General features: G+C 51.3%; 1 protein-coding gene across 9 annotated transcripts in view; it reads left to right on the top strand.

Moving 5' to 3' along the window:
• Positions 1-22658, top strand: part of MDGA1 (MAM domain containing glycosylphosphatidylinositol anchor 1) — a 441180-nt gene that overhangs the window by 395033 nt on the left and 23489 nt on the right. For 8 of the 9 annotated variants that reach the window (XM_073556269.1, XM_073556267.1, XM_073556270.1 and 5 more), the window contains 2 exons: positions 6730-6882; positions 8013-8165. The exons of the other annotated variant lie outside the window; for it this stretch is intronic. In XM_073556269.1, coding sequence (XP_073412370.1) covers positions 6730-6882; positions 8013-8165 — 306 coding nt within the window. The remainder of the gene's footprint in view (positions 1-6729; positions 6883-8012; positions 8166-22658) is intronic. 9 annotated transcript variants of the gene reach the window in all.

Here is a 22658-nt window from a genome sequence, read left to right as displayed (position 1 = left end):
GTGGTGGGAAAAGGGGGGAGGTGGGTTTATCTTGTGGGACTATGGGACACTGGGGTGTTTGGGGAAACACTGGCACTGCGTGATCTGGCCTATGGACGTTGGACATGGACTGAGGCATGAGATGCAGGACCAGCTCTCAGGTCAGTGCGGGAGTTGGGAATGGTGGGCTTGTGTGTGGGGTGTTTAGTTTAGTCTTGTGTATATTTGTATAGTTTGTGGTTATTTCATATATATATTTGAAAAAAAAAAAAAATTATGTATATATTTATGTCGGCCTTTGTTTATTTTATTGTTTGTTATTAGTTTGTTTGGTGACCGGACCGGAAGGTGTTATTATTCTGTATAATATGTGTGACAGGAGAGAATGAGCGGCGGGACCAGTGTTCAGTATGCGGATTATTGTCTGGCTGATATTCCTGTTATGTTTCTGTTATTATTATTGTTATGTTTATCATTTTTATAATAAAAGATTTACAGGATGTAACTCAGGATCAGTAATGTATGTACACAGTGACTGCACCAGCAGAATAGTGAGTGCAGCTCTGGAGTATAATACAGGATGTAACTCAGGATCAGTAATGTAATGTATGTACACAGTGACTGCACCAGCAGAATAGTGAGTGCAGCTCTGGAGTATAATACAGGATGTAACTCAGGATCAGTAATGTAATATATGTACACAGTGACTGCACCAGCAGAATAGTGAGTGCAGCTCTGGAGTATAATACAGGATGTAACTCAGGATCAGCAATGTAATGTATGTACACAGTGACTCCACCAGCAGAATAGTGAGTGCAGCTCTGGAGTATAATACAGGATGTAACTCAGGATCAGTAATGTAATATATGTACACAGTGACTGCACCAGCAGAATAGTGAGTGCAGCTCTGGGGTATAATACAGGATGTAACTCAGGATCAGTAATGTAATGTATGTACACAGTGACTGCACCAGCAGAATAGTGAGTGCAGCTCTGGAGTATAATACAGGATGTAACTCAGGATCAGCAATGTAATGTATGTACACAGTGACTCCACCAGCAGAATAGTGAGTGCAGCTCTGGAGTATAATACAGGATGTAACTCAGGATCAGTAATGTAATGTATGTACACAGTGACTGCACCAGCAGAATAGTGAGTGCAGCTCTGGAGTATAATACAGGATGTAACTCAGGATCAGCAATGTAATGTATGTACACAGTGACTCCACCAGCAGAATAGTGAGTGCAGCTCTGGAGTATAATACAGGATGTAACTCAGGATCAGTAATGTAATGTATGTACACAGTGACTGCACCAGCAGAATAGTGAGTGCAGCTCTGGAGTATAATACAGGATGTAACTCAGGATCAGTAATGTAATGTATGTACACAGTGACTGCACCAGCAGAATAGTGAGTGCAGCTCTGGAGTATAATACAGGATGTAACTCAGGATCAGCAATGTAATGTATGTACACAGTGACTCCACCAGCAGAATAGTGAGTGCAGCTCTGGAGTATAATACAGGAGGTAACTCAGGATCAGTAATGTATGTACACAGTGACTGCACCTGCAGAATAGTGAGTGCAGCTCTGGAGTATAATACAGGATGTAACTCAGGATCAGCAATGTAATGTATGTACACAGTGACTCCACCAGCAGAATAGTGAGTGCAGCTCTGGAGTATAATACAGGATGTAACTCAGGATCAGTAATGTAATGTATGTACACAGTGACTGCACCAGCAGAATAGTGAGTGCAGCTCTGGAGTATAATACAGGATGTAACTCAGGATCAGCAATGTAATGTATGTACACAGTGACTCCACCAGCAGAATAGTGAGTGCAGCTCTGGAGTATAATACAGGAGGTAACTCAGGATCAGTAATGTATGTACACAGTGACTGCACCTGCAGAATAGTGAGTGCAGCTCTGGAGTATAATACAGGATGTAACTCAGGATCAGTAATGTAATGTATGTAAACAGTGACTACACCAGCAGAATAGTGAGTGCAGCTCTGGAGTATAATACAGGATGTAACTCAGGATCAGCAATGTAATGTATGTACACAGTGACTCCACCAGCAGAATAGTGAGTGCAGCTCTGGAGTATAATACAGGATGTAACTCAGGATCAGCAATGTAATGTATGTACACAGTGACTGCACCAGCAGAATAGTGAGTGCAGCTCTGGAGTATAATACAGGATGTAACTCAGGATCAGTAATGTATGTACACAGTGACTGCACCAGCAGAATAGTGAGTGCAGCTCTGGAGTATAATACAGGATGTAACTCAGGATCAGTAATGTAATGTATGTAAACAGTGACTGCACCAGCAGAATAGTGAGTGCAGCTCTGGGGTATAATGCAGGATGTAACTCAGGATCACAGTAATGTAATGTATGTACACAGCGACTGCACCAGCAGAATAGTGACTGCAGCTCTGGGGTATAATACAGGATGTAACTCAGGATCAGTAATGTAATGTATGTACACAGTGACTGTACCAGCAGAATAGTGAGTGCAGCTCTGGGGTATAATACAGGATGTAACTCAGGATCAGTAATGTATGTACACAGTGACTGCACCAGCAGAATAGTGAGTGCAGCTCTGGAGTATAATACAGGATGTAACTCAGGATCAGTAATGTAATGTATGTACACAGTGACTGTACCAGCAGAATAGTGAGTGCAGCTCTGGGGTATAATACAGGATGTAACTCAGGATCAGTAATGTATGTACACAGTGACTGCACCAGCAGAATAGTGAGTGCAGCTCTGGAGTATAATACAGGATGTAACTCAGGATCAGCAATGTAATGTATGTACACAGTGACTGTACCAGCAGAATAGTGAGTGCAGCTCTGGGGTATAATACAGGATGTAACTCAGGATCAGTAATGTAATGTATGTACACAGTGACTGTACCAGCAGAATAGTGAGTGCAGCTCTGGGGTATAATACAGGATGTAACTCAGGATCAGTAATGTATGTACACAGTGACTGCACCAGCAGAATAGTGAGTGCAGCTCTGGAGTATAATACAGGATGTAACTCAGGATCAGCAATGTAATGTATGTACACAGTGACTGTACCAGCAGAATAGTGAGTGCAGCTCTGGGGTATAATACAGGATGTAACTCAGGATCAGCAATGTAATGTATGTACACAGTGACTGCACCAGCAGAATAGTGAGTGCAGCTCTGGGGTATAATACAGGATGTAACTCAGGATCAGTAATGTAATGTATGTACACAGTGACTCCACCAGCAGAATAGTGAGTGCAGCTCTGGGGCATAATACAGGAGGTAACTCAGGATCAGTAATGTAATGTATGTACACAGTGACTGCACCAGCAGAATAGTGAGTGCAGCTCTGGGGTATAATACAGGATGTAACTCAGGATCAGTACAGGGTTGAATGTCGCATCCTTTTCTTGGAGCTGCAGCTCTTCCTATAATATTAATATTTGGGGTTGTCAGTGATGCCTCCCCCTCTATTCCTGCCTTTTTCGCGTCCCGTCACCTGTTCCCAATTACTCAGTAAATATCTGCGCTTCTCCCATAAATGAATTCCATAGCAACAGGCAGCCGTGAGCGTTCATGCGTTCTGCGCCGGTGCAGTCGATCAGGAGATGCTGTGGCTGCTTTACCCCTGAGATTTGGGGCTTCTCGTGATTGGGGGCACCGCTTGTTAAATCTGCGATCTGTATTATTATTGTCCTGAGGCGCTGACCTGGAGACGTTGATAAAAGATGAACCGCGGACGTTATTAGTTGATGGACCCAGACTTATAATGGCGGCAAAGTCCATAATAAATGAACACGAGGGGTTAAAATATGGCGCAAATTGTTTACTATTATTTGTAGAATGTTTTAGAGTTTTTTCTGTATACGCCAAGTGTTGGGTCAGGAAGGGTTGTCATGGGGACACGGAAGATGAGTCTGGGTATGAAGGAATCCTCTGTAATCTTACTCTCCTCATTTCGCTTGCGCCATTTTCCAGCCATGACGCGGTTAATGTGTGTGTACAAACGGCGGTAAATGTCAGCGGCGCCAGGAGGCTCCAGATCTGCCATTTACCAGAATCGCACATTACGGCTCTGACGAGGACCGCGGGGAAACGGGGAGAATCTCATTTTATGTTCATCATTTTTTATATTCGATTTTCAGATATTAAGTATTTCTCCGTCCGTTTTTCATTTAGTTTTACATTTCTACTAAAGTCACATAAATTTTCTTTTCACTTTTGCTTTTTTACGGCCTCCAATGCCGCGCAGAGACGGATCCAGACGCTGCGGGCGCCGAGGGGTTAATGTGAGGGCAGGAGACCGCGGCGGCTGATATAGCGACCTCTCGCCCGCCTCCTCGTGCCGTCGCCGACGCTCATTAATTCCAGCCGGGACTTTGCATTTTGATTATAAAAAGGTCATTTTCCGGATTCTTGTTAGCGAGAAATGAAGTGGAAAGAAAAGGTCCGGCCTCGTGTGTTAGCGGCTGAAGTGTCAGAATAATCATCGCGGGCGGCTTGTAATCAGCCAGGGCGGCGGAGGCGCGAACCTTCACCCGCGGGTCTGACACAGAATACCCGACACCACAAACATCCGCTTAAAGGGATCGTCCTCCCTCTTTTCTATAAGGGTTCGCCCCCTATAAGAATAAATCCCTAAAATGTCCTGAAGGTAATGAGTCGTATACATTCCATTGTCTGTAACCACGGAAACACATAGCTTTGCATAAGAGTTGTAGACACAGAACGGCTGAAGACTTTCAGGTTTGTTTGTAAAGTTACTTTATTATTTGGATTAAAGGGAAATTCCCATCTTCAGAGCTACGTTGTATCCCTAGTGTATGATTAGTGGGGTCCGACCTCCAGGACCCCCTCCCATCCTGAGAATGAAGGGGCTGAATTAGCTTCATCCCCTTCACAGTTTATTGATCTATATGTACTGTATAAACCGCCTCGTGGTTCTGGCGCAGATGTGGAAGAACTTGGTTTTGAGACAGTTTTATTTCTGATAATTCGGGATGTAGCTGAAGAGAAATAGAAAAATGCAATAACAAATACCAGGAAAGTTGAATTGACACAACGCATATATTATCCTGTGCACTCTCTGAGGTTTTTCCTCATTCAAGCAATGTGTTTTTTTGGCAGAATCCACCTCTTAACCCCATCCTGAAACTGTGTGTGAACAGAACCCTGTGCTCCGGCTCATTGTTGCCTTTGCACCCGTGTTTTGGTCTTTTTGCTCCTGCTTTTGATTTCCATCTCCTTCAGTTTTATGTGTTTCCCCGTCCTTTATTTTCGCCATTGTGGGCGCACTGTATGTTTTCCAATTGATCCATTCTTGTAGCAATGTCCTCTCACGCCCTTTCCCTCTCGCGCCCTTTCCCTCTCGCGCCCTTTCCCTCTCGCGCCCTTTCCCTCTCGCGCCCTTTCCCTCTCGCGCCCTCTCCCTCCCTTTCCCTCTCCCGCCCTTTCCCTCTCGCGCCCTTTCCCTCTCGCGCCCTTTCCCTCTCGCGCCCTTTCCCTCTCGCGCCCTCTTGCACCCTTTCCCTCTTGCGCTCTTTCCCTCTCGCGCCCTTTCCCTCTCGCGCCCTTTCCCTCTCGCGCCCTTTCCCTCTCGCGCCCTTTCCCTCTCGCGCCCTTTCCCTCTCGCGCCCTTTCCCTCTCGCGCCCTTTCCCTCTCGCTCCCTTTCCCTCTCGCTCCCTTTCCCTCTCGCTCCCTTTCCCTCTCGCGCCCTCTTGCTCCCTTTCCCTCTCGCTCCCTTTCCCTCTCGCTCCCTTTCCCTCTCGCGCCCTCTCCCTCTCGCGCCCTCTCGCTCCCTTTCTCTCTCGCACCCTCTCGCGCCCTTTCCCTCTCACGCCCTTTCCCTCTCGCTCCCTTTCCCTCTCGCTCCCTTTCCCTCTCGCTCCCTTTCCCTCTCGCGCCCTCTCCCTCTCGCGCCCTCTCCCTCCCTTTCCCTCTCGCGCCCTTTCCCTTTCGCGCCCTTTCCCTCTCGCTCCCTTTCCCTCTTGCACCCTTTCCCTCTTGCGCCCTTTCCCTCTCGCGCCCTTTCCCTCTCGCGCCCTTTCCCTCTCGCGCCCTTTCCCTCTCGCGCCCTTTCCCTCTCGCGCCCTTTCCCTCTCGCGCCCTTTCCCTCTCGCGCCCTTTCCCTCTCGCTCCCTTTCCCTCTCGCTCCCTTTCCCTCTCGCTCCCTTTCCCTCTCGCGCCCTCTTGCTCCCTTTCCCTCTCGCTCCCTTTCCCTCTCGCTCCCTTTCCCTCTCGCGCCCTCTCCCTCTCGCGCCCTCTCGCTCCCTTTCTCTCTCGCACCCTCTCGCGCCCTTTCCCTCTCGCGCCCTTTCCCTCTCGCTCCCTTTCCCTCTCGCTCCCTTTCCCTCTCGCTCCCTTTCCCTCTCGCGCCCTCTCCCTCTCGCGCCCTCTCCCTCCCTTTCCCTTTCGCGCCCTTTCCCTCTCGCTCCCTTTCCCTCTCGCTCCCTTTCCCTCTCGCGCCCTTTCCCTCTCGCGCCCTTTCCCTCTCGCTCCCTTTCCCTCTCGCGCCCTTTCCCTCTCGCGCCCTTTCCCTCTCGCGCCCTTTCCCTCTCGCGCCCTTTCCCTCTCGCGCCCTTTCCCTCTCGCTCCCTTTCCCTCTCGCTCCCTTTCCTTCTCCCTAACCACGCTACATCACTCATTATGTGACTGTATGAATGATGTCTGAACGGTGCACTGACCCCCTGTACTGACCAGCCGCCCCCCACTGTGTCTATTCACAGACAGCACCTGCAGGTTCGAGGATGAGAAGCTTTGTGGCTTCGTCCAGGATAAATACGACACCTTTGATTGGATCCGACAGAGTAAAGTCACCCAGAACATCAAACGAACGGTGAACACGGGGCCGGATATGGACCGCAGTGGCTCGCCAGAGGGTAACGGCCGCTCATAGACATGTATGAGGGTCAACTATAGAGATGGGACCCCCAGGAGATCCACAGTGCTAGGTCCCTGACCCCTCCTGTGGGAGACAGGTACACAGACCGTGTGTCAGCCCTGGGGGCCCCATCCTGTGGCCCCGCCTGCGGTTGCTGGTCGTTACCAGACTTTGTCATTGTCTCTATTTTAATGTCTGTGAATGAGATGTCGTTCAGTAAAGATCTGCCCCATCTCACAGCTGAAGGGCTTGTTACAATGTATCAGCTAAATAATAAATGACACCTGCGCGACGGTACGGCTGATGGAATACTCCCACAGATCTGGTCAACACACAACCCTTTTTTTTTTTCTTTTACTATACTGGTCATTAAGTGCCTATAGTTTTTTTTCTGATATAACCTTAAGTTAGATACAGTTTACATTTGCATTAATTTTATATGCAAAGCTATGGAAATGTATACCGTATTTGGAGTTTTCTAGTTTTTATTTTCACCCCATTTCACTTTCCTCCCCCTCTCCTAATTGTACCCCCCTCCCCCTTTTCCTAAAACCTTACATTTCCCTCCTCACTCCTCCCCTTATTAAAACTTCAAAATCAATAAAAACAGTTAAATACAATGTATCAGCTGACATTCAACACTGGACAGGTCCTGCTGGTGTGATCAGTCCCCAGAGAATTGTTTGGACTGATACACTGAAGCAAATCCTCAGCTGTGTGAGTAGGACCATGGCCTCCCCTTTTCCCAGCCCAGGTAGTCCCATCGGCTCCTGGATCGCTGTCCGGTAATTCACCTCAGTCTTCTGCTGCCATTTGGACAGGGCCCGCTCGGAGCACCTGTTGGCACTGCTCCTCACGATCCTCTGCCGAGGGGTTTACAATCCTCCTTAGATATCGCGGCAGGACAGGTGTCAGGGCCGGCCACCATCTGTGGCCCAGCAGAGCAGGACAGGCAGGACCGAGCCAGGATGGCACAGAGTGATCCTGCAGGGCTGTAATGGGGGCAACAGTGACCCCAAGAGACGACGAGATACAAAGTATCAGATTATATAAAGGGGGCTCCGGCTTCACCACAATTCTCTGTCATCCCTGGGGGGCGCTGCTGACTTTTCTCTATTCTCCCCCCAGGTTTCTACATGTTTATCGAAGCTTCCAAACCCCAGAAGTTTGGGGACAAGGCGAGACTCATCAGCCCCCAATACAACATCACCTCCAAGTTCCCATCCCTGAAAACCATCTATTGTGTGTCCTTCTACTACCACATGTACGGGCGGCACATAGGTGAGTGGTGCCCCGCCACGGGCAGGATCACGATACAAAACGTAACTGATACTGGGGAGAGACCGCAAGACACGGTCACATGACCACATACGACGCAGCTGCTGAACATGAGTGGCGTAGGTATGTGTCACTGGCTATATGAAGTGTGGTCTTCATCAGTTTCCATGCTGGGATGGGTGATGTGGATAAGAGTGGTCTTCCCACCTCTAATGGTTGTGGTCTGAAGCCGGGTCTTGGTTGGTGATTACGAAGGGTCCTAGAATAATGCGCCGTGCGGAGTCCCATCAATGACAGTGGAGGCTATCCTTAGAGGATGAACATGTCGGTGTGTGACTGAGCCCAGGCTTCTCGCATGTTATGTGTTGTACTATAGGTCTAGTCTTCAGCTGACTTCCACTCTACGATGGGTCAGGTTGGTAGTAAGGGTCCTCCACCATGTGACTTTGTCAGGAAGATGTCCTGAGGGTATTTTGGCTTGGATGGACTTGTCCCCTGGGTTTGGCTATGTCATGTTGATCTGCTCCACCACTATGTGATGTTGGTGAGAAGATTCCTATGTGGATTTTCTTGGTTTCCATGTGTCAAATTGGACGTATGCCCTATTATGTAACTTTATAGGAGAGATCCGACGTTCTGGATTGCTACTTGACATGTTGACCAGTCCTCCACTATTTTTTTTGGTGGAATAGTTTCTTTGGAGATGATCTGGGTGTCTCACATTATACGAGTCCTCCACACATCGCAAGAATAGTTCTTGTGAGGTTGGTATATTTTATTTTAGACTGGTCCTCTATTATGTAACTGGCAGGATGGTTCTGGGATTGTCTGGATCTGGGTTTCTCACAATGGACTGTTCTGTTATGTGACTGTCAATCACTGGGAGGGATTTCATGAACTGGTCCTCCAGTATGTGACTATTGGGGATGATTCCTCTAAGGACATTCTGGTATTTCATGGACTGATCCTCCAGGATGTGCTTATTGGCGATGTTTCTTCTGAGGGCGTTCTGGGATTTCATGGACTGATCATCCAGGATGTGGCTATTGGCAATGGTTCTTCAGAGGATGTTCTGGGATTTCATGGACTGGTTTTCCAGTATGTCATTATTGGTGATGGTTCTTCTGAGGATGTTCTGGGATTTCATGGACCGGTTCTGCTGTTTGTGGCAATTTTGGGATTGCTCCTCTTGGTATATTTTGGTAATTCCTGGACCGGTATTCCAGTATGCGAGAATTTGGGATGGTTCTTCTGAGGATGCTCTAGGATTTCATGGACTGATCGTCCAGGATGTGGCTATTGGCGATGGTTCTTCTCAGGATGCTCTGAGATTTCATGGACTAGTTCTGCGGTATGTTGCAATTTTGGATTGTTCCTCATGGGATATTTTGGGAATTCCTGGACTGGTCCTACAGTATGTGAGTATTGGCGATGGTTCTTCTGAGGATACTCTTGGATTCCATAGACTGATCCTCCAGGATGTGGCTATTGGCGATGGTTCTTCTGAGGACATTCTAGGATTTCATGGACTGGTTTTCCAGTATGTCATTATTGGAGATGGTTCCTCCGAGGACATTCTGGGATTTCATGCACTGGTCCTCCAGGATGTGTCTTATTGGGGATGGTTCTTCTGAGGATGCTCTGGGATTTCATGGACTGATCATCCAGGATGTGGGTATTGGCGTTGGCTCTTCTGATGATGCTCTGGAACTTCATGGACTGGTTCTGCTGTATGTGGCAATTTTGGATTGTTCCTCTTGGGATATTATGGGAATTCCTGGACGGGTGCTCCAGTATGTGAGTATTTGGGATGGTTATTCTGAGGATATTCTGGGAATTCATGGACTGATCATCCAGGACATAGCTACTGGAGATGGTTCTTCTGTGGATGCTCTGAGATTTCATGGACTGGTTCTGCGGTATGTGGCAATTTTGGAGTGTTTCCCTTTGGATATTATGGGAATTCTTGGACTGGTCCTCCAGTGTGTGGCTATTGGCAATGGTTCTTCTCAGGAAGTTCTGGGATTTCATGGACTGGTCCTCCAGGATGTGGTTATTGGGGATAGTTCTGAGGACGCTCTCTGATTTCATGGACTGGTCCTCCAGAATGTCATTATTGGGAATGGTTCTTATGAGGACGTTCTTGGATTTCATGGACTGGTTCTGCTGTATGTGGCAATTTAGGATTGCTCCTCTTGATACATTATGGGATTTCATGGACAGGTCCTCCGGTATTTAATTGTTGGGGATGGTTCTTCTGAGAACGTGATGGGATTTCATGGATTGGTCCCCATTTCTGGCTATAGGGGGTTGCTCTTCTGGGGATGTTCTGGGATTTCATGGATTGCTCCTGCAGTATGTGACTATTGAGGATGACTTTTCTGGGGATGTTCTGGGCTCTCATGAACTCGTAGTTTAGTACTTGTTGGGGTGCAGATATTTTGTCAGTGTCATTTTAGGCTTTGTCTTTTTGCACTTTTTCTAAACACTCAGCGTCCGTATAATAACTTCTGGGGAATAAATATTCACAACAAACCGTTTTCATGGCTGATTAGAGGCATTAGCTTTTCATCATCGGGGCAGCTGTTAGGTGCTCGGAATACTTAACACGTCTATAAACTAATTGTCTCATTGTGAAAAGATGTGAGCGCCGCAAAATCCGGACCGAATCATTGGAGGAGACTGTATTCCTACGAAACCCTCCATCACTGACCTCCAGACCCTGGACTGCGCTCATTCAGACTTTACTCCGCCTGATGCCACCAATGTCATGTGCATTTCGGATGCTCATTAGTCGCACAGTCTTGTATCAGTCAGATCCTAGGACCGGGGACCCTACAGTGTCCAGGGCTGATATATGGGGCCACAATGTCAGGCTCCATGTGAAGAGTTAATTCAGGGAACTACGTAAAGGAACAACCTGGGTAAAATGTTTACTGTATGAAGGCCAGTGATTGTCTGCAGCGGTCATGTGTGTATTGCTGAATCCAAGTAAAAAATGAGCGTGGGGGAGCACCGAGCTGTAATAAATCCCCTGTGCGGCTCATCCGTCTCCGCAATGTCGCCTGTGTATAAATCTATTCTCCTCTGTGTGATTGCAGCCGCCCTGCGGTGTCCTGAGCGACGTGGCGGCTGGCGAATATTCAAGGGAGGTCCGTTGTATCACCGGGCACACCGTGATTAATCCGGGTGGTCCGAGACCTCCCCAAAGCTTCAGCTTTTAGTCTCTTCCTTCTCATTGGCTTCAAAGCAGAAAATAACGGAAAAATTAAAAAAAAGAGAAAAATTCTTCAGGATGTTTTTTAGTTTATCTCAAACCTGAGCTGATAGCACCCCAGAATTAGAGAACTTCCCGGGGTCCTGGCCTGGAGGACAGACGGATGATCCGAGGCTCCTTTAAGGAACTTTTCAGTTTTCTTTTGTATTTTTTATTTTAACAATTACAGTTGTTACTTTTGAAATGAAAACTTTGTTCCTCTCCTGAGACACCGGACACGGCCCCATTTGTGGGGTTGTGAGTCGCTTTTCTTTTTTTTGCCTTCCGATATTTATTTAGCTTTTTGCGCAGGTGGTTCTTCAACTGTATCAAAATCAACACTGATTTTTTATTTTTGTCTCTAACCTTTTTGGTGACTCTTTTTCTGAAAAGTTGTTTGTTCCTCCAGAATATAGAAAAATTTGCGCATTAAAACATAAAAGCCGGCGCCCACAAATCACCGCAGGGGAACTGGAGAGTCGGGGTAAAAAGATACAATTTATCAATCAGCTGAAAACAATGTGAAGCGCCGAACCTCACCCACCATGACAAACGTAAAAAGCCGCATAGAAAATAGACTTTATAAAAGGCACAAATAAAAAAACACCAGAAAAATAGACAACAAATGCAATAATGAATGTTGAGCCCTCGCCTTCTAAGATCTCCGCTTGCTGTCAGTGAATTGGAGCATTTGTTCTTTATGTCCAGGGGAGACAACAGTTCCTGACATTAAAGAGAATTTCACAGAACTTGGTCTGATTGTAGTGGAAATCCGCGTTACTTACCCCGTGAATGCGCTGCTGATCCAGCACTGCTGCGATGGTCGGATCCCGCTGATCTGCACCAGTTTTCTCTGGGTCCCATTGTAATCTAGAGATACCAATAGTAACGAACCCTCAGCTGTGCAAGGAATGAGGTCAGGGTCTCCTGGATGGAATAAGTCGGTGAGACCTCACTATAGCAATGCGGAGTCTCGTGGCACTCTGTCAATAAGATCGTGAATGAGATCAGAATGGTTTTACGATTTATTGGTCTAAGCCCCGGGGATTTTGCGGGATTTTTGGTTCTTTCGCATTCCATTGCGCCTGTTGCATTCGATAGAGATTCTTCTGATGATGATCAGACACCTGCAATGTCCTGTAACTGTTTAGAGCTTCGGGTGTCCTGTATGTGTGAGATGTGGCTGCCGGGGTCTTGTCTCAGGAGCTTGCACTCTGCACTCAGCAGCTGATGCCCCCTATAAGCGGTCGTTCTTCGGAGCCAGCGCTGCGGTCATTAAGGATGACTGCCCAATTAGAGACTATGGAAGCATCTGTGCGTCTGTCCGGGGGGATGTTCTGCGCAGCCGTCCGGGCCGACGCTCCACGTTTTCAAGCCTTTTAGAGGGAAATGATTTTCATCAGCTGGAGAGGAGCCGGCCCGGGGGGCGAGGAGACCGCCAGCAGCTGCGTATGGTGATGTGTCAGACGACGAGCCACAAACCACATCTGCAGTCTGCAGCTCTCCTCACATGACACCCCAGACTAGGACGAGACACACGGGGTGACACCTCCTACCGACAGCACTGTAGGCAATCGCTCGCATGGCAATGCCCCAAAGTTATTCTGACTGTAGGTGAAAGAAACGTCGCCATAACCCTGCAAAGCTGCAGGAGAAACAGATGATCAGACGACCAACAGTTACGCACCATAGTATCTCCCCAACACAAAGGCTCATCCTGAGCCTCCTGATTCATAAATGGAATACCACAATTACAGTGCAAACTGACGCCTGTGCTCTGATCATGGCTTGTGCCAAAATGAAAAGTCACGTCTCCCCAGGATCTGATCACGGGTCAGAGATCACCTGTTCCCTGTGAGTGGGGCGCGGGTGGTGCTTGTGCTGCTCCTCTGATCGTTGTTACCAAGTGCCAAAATCTTCTGCCTTCACCAATCCCATAAGCAATGAACATAGCAGTTCATATAGGGGACCACTGATCGCGGTGATCGCTCTGGTCGTCTCCTTCCATTCTCTCCTGGAGTCCGGAGCTCGGACATCTCACAGAGCAGACGTGAAGCTGCGGCGCACGTGCTCCATTCACACAGGGACTCCGGGTCGCTGATCTTGGGATTGCTGGTGGTCGTTTTCCCTCCTGATAATGTAGACAGTATAAGGATTCATGTTCAGGATTAGGCAGCGTTCACACCGGCGATGTGGTTTGGTCCAAACAGATGCAGTTTTATTGCTTTCATAAAGCTCCCAAGGGAACCAAAACCAAACCAAACCAGCCTCTTCGGGGCACAGAGATCACAGCAAATAGCGGTTCATCCAGCAGCTCATATGTGTCCGTGCCGCTCACCCCAGCAGAGTCCCATCCCTTCCCCGGAGCAGACTGCATAGACAGAAGAGGCCGATCCCACCAGTCTCGATGTCACCTTCAGCCCGAGCTCCAGCAGCTTCCAGCACAAAACAGAAGTGTTCACACAGCACAGTTCACACTGAACAAGCTGCAGCTCCAACACACAGACTGCTCAGCTTTCCTAGCTGGCCCGTGCAGTCTCCATTCAGAGAAAGACTCTGGCTTCTCGCTCTACCAGCTACAGCTCACATTTTGGTCCTTAGTCAAAACTAGCCATGTTCATCTAATCAAGACCTGCAGTGCTAGGATTTAACCCTAGCCTACGTGGCTTTGCTGCAGTACATGATGAAGCTTCAATGTTGGCTGCATGCACAAGGGCAAAAGTCATGCGCCAGGGATGAGGAGAGCAGAGATCCGTGAGTCCCCTGTGTGATTGGAGCTCGGGCTGCACATAGGCGGCTTCTCTAGGTCCCATAGCTCGGAGATCTCATAGAGAAGACATGAAGCTGCAGCTCGCGTGCTCCATTCACACAGGCGCTTGGGATCGCTGGTGCTGCCTGCAGTCGGACCCCTTGTAATCAGATTCTGGGGGAATGGTGATGAGCTTCGGTACATTCACAAGGGTGAATGTAAAACCACAGTAAATGTCACCAAACGCCATATAGAGCCACGCGTCGCCCAAATGTCACCACTGTAAAATGGAGACGTGATCTGGACTACTCTGAGGACTTGCTCAGCGCATGCGCGACATCACTGGCGATACGATACATACGGAGGAGGCCTCTGCAAGAACAGCATGCGGGCCTGTCACTCATCACAATGCTGCTGTGGAGGTGATGTGGCCCCGACCTCTTGTGCCGCAGCACAGGTTGCACCAATGATATGTCACAGACACAGATGCCATGCTGCACCATTCAGGGTCCATGTGGAGCCGGGTGATGGCCCTTACGGGCGCTGGCCTGGCGGCCATTAGTGGGGCTGCTGGGTGAGCTCTGCGGCCTCCCGCGTCCCCGGGCTGGAGCGGCACAGACGAGGCGCGAGCTTCACAGATGGTTTGGGAGCAAATATAAGATTACAGCAATTAAACAAACACTTAGGTGAACGGAGCCTCGGAGAAAGCGCCTGCGCCTAATTGGCTTCATCCCGTGTTTCTGGCCCATTAAGCGGAACGAGAATGTTAACTACAACCTATCGTAGCAGCTCGGAGATCACCGGCTGCCGAACGAGGGGGCGCACTAACCCCGTCACTGCTGGGCAGCTCCAAAGCCTAACCTGGAACGCTTCCACGCCGCGGAGCCTTTGGGGTTAATCAATATTCCCCCTAATGGCTCTGGCCCGCCCCCCCCGCCGTCCGCAGTCATTCATCGCCGTCGGCGCGGCCGGTCACATTTCATTAACAGTCTCTTAAATAAGGAATGAAATGCGCCAGATTGTGGGGCGCTGCTGACGGGTGATGGATCGCTCCGCTCGCCACGCAGCGCTCCTGGGGTTTATTCCGGGTTTGTTTATTTTGTCTTTTTTTTATCTCGACGTTCGATTTTATTATTCCAATTCTGATTTTTGTTTGTGAAATGCGGCAAAATGATTAACTTTGTGCAAACTCAGAAATAACGTGGAGGAGGGTAGCGGAGTATGGGGGATGGGGGGGGGAGCGGGGGGGATGGGTGGGGGAGGGGAGCTCAGTATGGGGTGCGGGGGAGAGAGGAACGGGGGGAGGAGAGCGGGGGGAATGGGAAGGGGAGTGGGGGAGGGGAGCGGAGTATGGGGAATGGGGGAGGGGTGGGGGAGGGGAGCTCACAGTATGGGGAGCGGAGTATGGGGAGCGGGGGAGAGAGGAACGGGGGGAGGAGAGCGGGGGGAAGGGGAGTGGGGGAGGGGAGCGGAGTATGGGGAGTGGGGGAGAGAGGAACGGGGGGGAGGAGAGCGGGGGGAAGGGGAGTGGGGGAGGGGAGCGGAGTATGGGGAGTGGGGGGAAGGGGAGTGGGGGAGGGGAGCGGAGTATGGGGAGTGGGGGAGAGAGGAACGGGGGGGAGGAGAGCGGGGGGAAGGGGAGTGGGGGAGGGGAGCGGAGTATGGGGAGTGGGGAGAGAGGAACGGGGGGAGGAGAGCGGGGGGAAGGGGAGTGGGGGAGGGGAGCGGAGTATGGGGAGTGGGGGAGAGAGGAACGGGGGGAGGAGAGCGGGGGGAAGGGGAGTGGGGGAGGGGAGGGGAGTGGGGGAGAGAGGAACGAGGGGAGGAGAGCGGGGGGAAGGGGAGTGGGGGAGGGGAGCGGAGTATGGGGAGTGGGGGAGAGAGGAACGGGGGGAGGAGAGCGGGGGGAGGGGAGCAGAGTATGGGGAGTGGGGGAGAGAGGAACGGGGGGAAGAGAGCGGGGTGAATGGGAAGGGGAGTGGGGGAGGGGAGTGTAGTATGGGGAATGGGGGGGAGAGCGGGGGGGATGGGTGGGGGAGGGGAGCTCAGTATGGGGTGCGGGGAAGAGAGGAACGGGGGGAGGAGAGCGGGGGGAATGGGAGTGGGGGAGGGGAGCGGAGTATGGGGAGTGGGGGAGAGAGGAACGGGGGGGAGGAGAGCGGGGGGAAGGGGAGTGGGGGAGGGGAGCGGAGTATGGGGAGTGGGGGAGAGAGGAAGGGGGGGAGGAGAGCGGGGGGAAGGGGAGTGGGGGAGGGGAGCGGAGTATGGGGAGTGGGGGAGAGAGGAATGGGGGGAGGAGAGCGGGGGGGAAGGGGAGTGGGGGAGGGGAGCGGAGTATGGGGAGTGGGGGAGAGAGGAATGGGGGGGAGGAGAGCGGGGGGAAGGGGAGTGGGGGAGGGGAGCGGAGTATGGGGAGTGGGGGAGAGAGGAACGGGGGGAGGAGAGCGGGGGGGAAGGGGAGTGGGGGAGGGGAGCGGAGTATGGGGAGTGGGGGAGGGGAGCGGAGTATGGGGAGTGGGTGAGAGAGGAACGGGGGGAGGAGAGCGGGGGGAAGGGGAGTGGGGGAGGGGAGCAGAGTATGGGGAGTGGGGGAGAGAGGAACGGGGGTAGGAGAGCGGGGGGAAGGGGAGTGGGGGAGGGGAGCGGAGTATGGGGAGTGGGAGAGAGAGGAACGGGGGTAGGAGAGCGGGGTGAATGGGAAGGGGAGTGGGGGAGGGGAGCGGAGTATGGAGAGTGGGGGCTGAGGAGCAAGGGAGGAGAGAAGGGGGATGAACAGAGAAAGGGGGATGGGGAACAGGGTGAGGGAGTGGGGTAGGGATGAAGGGGAGGGGGCGGCAGCGAACTGCACGGAAAGTTCTGCTGTTAGGGCCGGAACACGGGAATTCTGCCAGGATTTAGTCTCCATCAATTAGGATGTAGCGATAAGAGGTGCTGAGGCAGCTGTGGCCCAGGAAGGGTCATACATGGCAGTGACTAGACCGCTGCAGAATGGAGCCACATCCTCCTCACACCCCGGGTCTGCTCTTCCTCTGACTCACGTCCTCTTCTTGCCTTCAGTGAATGAAGTAAATGCCAAGTCCTGTTCACACAGCTGAGGGTTTGCTACAGTGTATCCGTCTGATGAGCATGCCGGAGCTACGTCTGCAGCAAGTCTTCGGCCCTGACGGTTTGTTACAGTGTATCGGTGGAGTGGTCCAGATCACTGGCTACAATGTAATAAACCATCAGTAGCGGGCGCGGCACCGCCGGACTCATGTTCAGCCTTTCAGGCTGCTCTCATTCCCTGACAGCCGGCAGAGATATGTCAGGGCTTAATGCTCAGAGTATATTGGTGTCCGCTGCTTGTACCCATCTTCTTAAAGGGAAAGTTCAAAACAAATATTTTCTTATTGTGAGTAGTAATGGCCAGAAGCGGCAGCACGGCCCTGGACGGTCAGTAAACCCCGAGCAACTGTGAGGCAGACAGGGTGGTAGTGGTGGCAACGGGCTGGACGGTTCCCACACCCTGGCGCCCCACAGATGAATTACAGTGTCCCTTCTGCTGCAGGTGCAGCGTGCGCAGCAGAGCACGTACGGTTACTGTCAGGGTTCCCTCCAGTTCTGGCACTCCAGCTCCATGTTTCCAAGCTCCACAAAACACCTCAGAGTCTCAGTCTTTTTTCAACAATTCAACTTTACTTATCAAAAGGCACTCATCACTTCGGCAGCACAATTCACACAGAGCCACGTATTCTGCACTTTCCCTGCCTGCCGGGCAGACTCTACTCTTTCTGTAATCTCTCTAGCTTTCCTCCTGGCAATCCCTGCCATCTTCTTGGACAATTTGTGTCCCATTCAAGTCATCGACGTCACCAGCTCCCTGTCAGACCATTATCCGGTTCCAATTGGGAAAGGTGTCGGTAATGCCATCTCCGCTCTTCCTGTCCCGGTCATAGACCCCGGATCCTTCCTGGGGATGGTCCTGCTGAGCTGGTGCCCGACTTTACTAGTCTTCGCTTGGGGCCCCTTACTGCCATCCCAGCTTTATCCCCAGAGCCAGTAATTGTCTGCTTCTTACACAATTTGCCCTGGGAAAGGCTGCCCGGCTCTACCTATACTCAGGAAATGCCCATCCCATACCTCCTTACTCTGTGCTGGTCTGTGGCCCCTCCCATTTGCTTAACCCCTAAGTTGCTGGATATAAACTAACACTCCTATCTAATCTCTATTATGCCCCCATTCTACTCTAACCCTACTGTTACTCTGTGCTAACTTCTATCCCTAATCCTAACCCTATACACAGTACTTGACATCACAATACACAAACATTACATTTCCATTAATAAACGCCGAGGTGCTGCATGTAATCGTGTGATCAGTGTCCAGGCGAGAGGAGGCATGTGAGGGTCCCCAACACCTCCTTACACAACCGCTACCGGGGTGTCGCCCTGTATATGCAGGTCTAGGCAAGGTGATAGGTGCCCCACCTCTCCGGGGCACGAGCCTTGGTTCCCCCCCACCCAACTTTCCTAGACGCAGATATATTTAAAGGGGTTATCCACATTCTATATCTCATTTCTGGTATTGGCTCTCATGAAATATTTGCCCTGTTCGCCTTCTGTAGCCTTGCTGCTGCACTGTGCATTGCTGGCTGCAGTGTGAGTTATCTGAGAATCTGTCAGTGAGCTCCGTGTGACAGGAAAGGCTGTGAGGCCTCGTTCACACATCAGTATTTGTCAGGTAAAGCCAGGATGTCTCCATTATCGTTTTTCTCTGTAGGCTCCTCTCTTGGCTTTGACAAACAAACACTGATGAAATACTGACATGTGAATGAGGCCTAATGGTTTTATGACTTTTTCTCGGCTGCATTCAGCTGATTTAGGGCCACGAAGGTGAAAGAGATGGAAACATCTCGCCCAAAGGTTGAACTGCAACCGTTTAATGGAACCTGATTGCAAAGATGAGTTTTATCCCCAAATACATGAATGTAGGCAAAACAATAATGTCCCCACAAGGCGGACCCTGCAGGGTCAGTGGCGCGACATCCCGGAGCAGGGACGATTCTTGGGGGTTGTCGAGAGCGCAGGTGGAGCAGACCTGTAGATCTGGATTCTTGTCTCCGCAGTTACGCTGAATTCTGCTCTCTGGACCCCCGGGAATCCTCGAAGTGTTACCTCTCTGAGATGAAATGCTTGTAGCCGCCCCCTTCCCCGGACATAGAAACAGCGAACGAGACAAAAAAGGCTTCCTGGGGGAGCACGGATGACACGGCCACGAAAAGCATCAGTGAGAATAGAGACGTCAGCGGGAGAAATACAGCCTCATCCGATGGCGGTCTAGCGAGACTGCAACCCCGGGCTGAAAGTGCAACCCCGGGGACAGCAAGACTGCAACCCCGGGGCGAGACTGCAACCCCGGGGCGAGACTGCAACCCCGGGGCGAGACTGCAACCCCGGGGTGAGACTGCAACCCCGGGGCAAGACTGCAACCCCGGGAGAGACTGCAAACCTGGGCGAGACTGCAACCCCGGGGCGAGACTGCAACCCTGGGCGAGACTGCAACCCCGGGGCAAGACTGCAACCCTGGGAGAGACTGCAACCCCAGGGCAAGACTGCAACCCTGGGCGAGACTGCAACCCCGGGGCAAGACTGCAACCCTGGGAGAGACTGCAACCCCGGGGCAAGACTGCAACCCCGTGGCAAGACTGCAACCCTGGGCGAGACTGCAACCCTGGGAGAGACTGCAACCCTGGGCGAGACTGCAACCCTGGGCGAGACTGAAACCCCGGGGCAAGACTGCAACCCTGGGAGAGACTGCAACCCTGGGAGAGACTGCAACCCCGGGGCAAGACTGCAACCCTGGGCTGAAAGTGCAACCCTGGGCGAGACTGCAACCCCGGGTCAAGACTGCAACCCTGGGCGAGACTGCAACCCCGGGGCAAAACTGCAACCTCGGGCTGAAACTGTGTCACGCACCCGCTTCTCAGCACGTGACGTGGGGTTGCGCCTGCAAGGGTTAATCTGTCTCCTCTCACTCAGTCCAGCGTTCATCCTCTGTCCTGTGCTGCAGTGGGAGCATAAATCACACCCCGACACAGACCACGCACCCCGCTCATACACGCTGCCACCGCTCACCGAACACACGGGCAACGAGTCCCGGAAATATTACTACTATCCGCCAATCACCAGGAGCGCACACTCTAAGGATATGGATTCTTTACAGCAACAAGGTTCAGACTTATTAAAGTTTTAAGCTTTAGTAGAAAAGGTGCAGAGCTTACAATAAAAAGGATATAAAAATATGGAAATAAAAAGTGACAAATATGCAAAACAGTGATAAAATAAAAGGGAGAAACTTACAGAAATATCGAGCTTTGCAGTCTAATCCTCTGTCCCCGAGGGAGGGGGGAATATGAATGGAGCACAGCAGCTAGGCTGCCCCTCACTGTGAACCCTTTTCTTTGTGTGTAGGCCTAATTCATAGATGTGACTTGGGGATCCAATTTCTAGACCAGCCTCTGATGTTAATATTCTAATTGCTGGTTTGTGACTGGACCATGGCTATTTTACCAATGAATACATTATTTTTTCTCTAAGGCTATGTGCCCACGTAGCGTTTTAAAACGCACACTAAAAACCGGACTCCTTCCCAGAAATCGCGCGTTTTTTTCTGCGCGATTTCACCGCGATTCTGTTCGCGATTTTGCCGCGATTTTGTCAAGCACTTTCCAAGCGATTTGAAGCATCGCTTGGAAAGTGATTGACAGGTTGGTCACACTCATCAAACATAGTGTTTGACAAGTGTGACCAGGTTTTTACTATTGAGGCCGCCTATGCGGTTCTCATGCATTCCTATGGGTGCGGAATCGCGGCAATTCTTTGCAATTCCGCACAAAAGAATGAGCATGCTGCGATTTTTTCCGCGATGCGTTTCCACCGCGTAAAAAAGCGCAGCATTAGCACAGCATGTGCGGAATGCCATAGGAATGCATGGGGGGCGTTCTGTACACGATTTTTAAACATTTTCGCTGCGTTTTCGCACCGAAAATCGCAGCAAAAACGCTTAAAAATCGCATCGTGGGCACATAGCCTGAAACTCTTTGTGTAACCTTTCTCATAGATAGATAGTGTAATTCTTCAATTGGCGTCTCTTCTTCAAAAGAGCTGGAGGGTGTGAAATGTTTCCACTTGTGGTTCTCAGTAAAGCCCCCTGGTGAGATTGGAGACAGGAGACTGCCTTCTCAGGATAACATGAGGTCATGACCTGTGTGGAGAGCTGCAGTGTAAGGACAGATGTCAATTTTCTGCTGGTCATACAGCCATACATATACATATTTCACTACAAACTGCAACCCCAGCGACAGCAAGACTTCAATCCCAGGGCGAGACTGCAACCCCGGGGCGAGACTGGAACCTCGGGCGACACTGCAACACCGGGGCGAGACTGCAACCCTGGGGCAAGACCGCAATCCCAGGGCGAGACTGCAACCCTGGGGCGAGACTGCAACCCCGGCCACAGCGAGACTGCAACCCCGTGGCAAAACTGCAAGCCCGGGGCGAGACTGCAACCCCAGGTGAGACTGCAACCCCAGCGAGACTGTAACCCTGGGCGAGACTGCAACGCCAGGGCAAGACTGCAACCCCAGAGCAAGACTGCAACCTCAGGCGAGACTGTATCCCTGGGCAAGACTGCAACCCCGGGAGAGACTGCAAGCCCGGGGCGAGACTGCAAGCCACGAGAAACTGCATGCCCAGGAGAGACTGCAACCCCGGGTGAGACTGCAACCTTGAGCGAGACTGCAAACCTGGGGCAAGACTGCAACTTCGGGGCGAGAATACAGCCTGTGGGAAACCGCAAGACTCCATAGGTGCCTGTCTGTGCACAGATGGAGGTGACCTCGGTGCCGCACTCTATAGGTGCCCGTCTGTGCATAGATGCAGGTGACCTCGGTGCTGCACTCTATAGGTGCCCGTCTGTGCACAGATGGAGGTGACCTCGGTGCCGCACCCTTTAGGTGCCCGTCTGCACAGATGCAGGTGACCTCGGTGCCGCACTCTATAGGTGCCCGTCTGTGCACAGATGCAGGTGACCTCGGTGCCGCACTCTATAGGTGCCCGTCTCTGCACAGATGCAGGTGACCTCGGTGCCGCACTATATAGATGCCCGTCTGTGCACAGATGCAGGTGACCTCGGTGCCGCACCCTTTAGGTGCCCGTCTGTGCACAGATGCAGGTGACCTCGGCGCCGCACCCTTTAGGTGCCCGTCTGTGCACAGATGCAGGTGACCTCGGTGCCGCACTCTATAGGTGTCCGTCTGTGCACAGATGCAGGTGACCTCGGTGCCGCACTCTATAGGTGCCCGTCTGTGCACAGATGCAGGTGACCTCGGTGCCGCACTCTATAGGTGCCCTTCTGTGCACAGATGCAGGTGACCTCGGTGCTGCTCTCTATATGTGCCCTTCTGTGCACAGATGCAGGTGACCTCGGTGCTGCTCTCTATAGGTGCCCTTCT

Source organism: Dendrobates tinctorius, unplaced genomic scaffold (genome assembly GCF_039654945.1).
Source record: "Dendrobates tinctorius isolate UK_male_01 unplaced genomic scaffold, ASM3965494v1 ptg000232l, whole genome shotgun sequence".
Lineage (NCBI taxonomy): Eukaryota > Metazoa > Chordata > Amphibia > Anura > Dendrobatidae > Dendrobates > Dendrobates tinctorius.
This window is presented reverse-complemented; position numbering and strand designations above follow the sequence as displayed.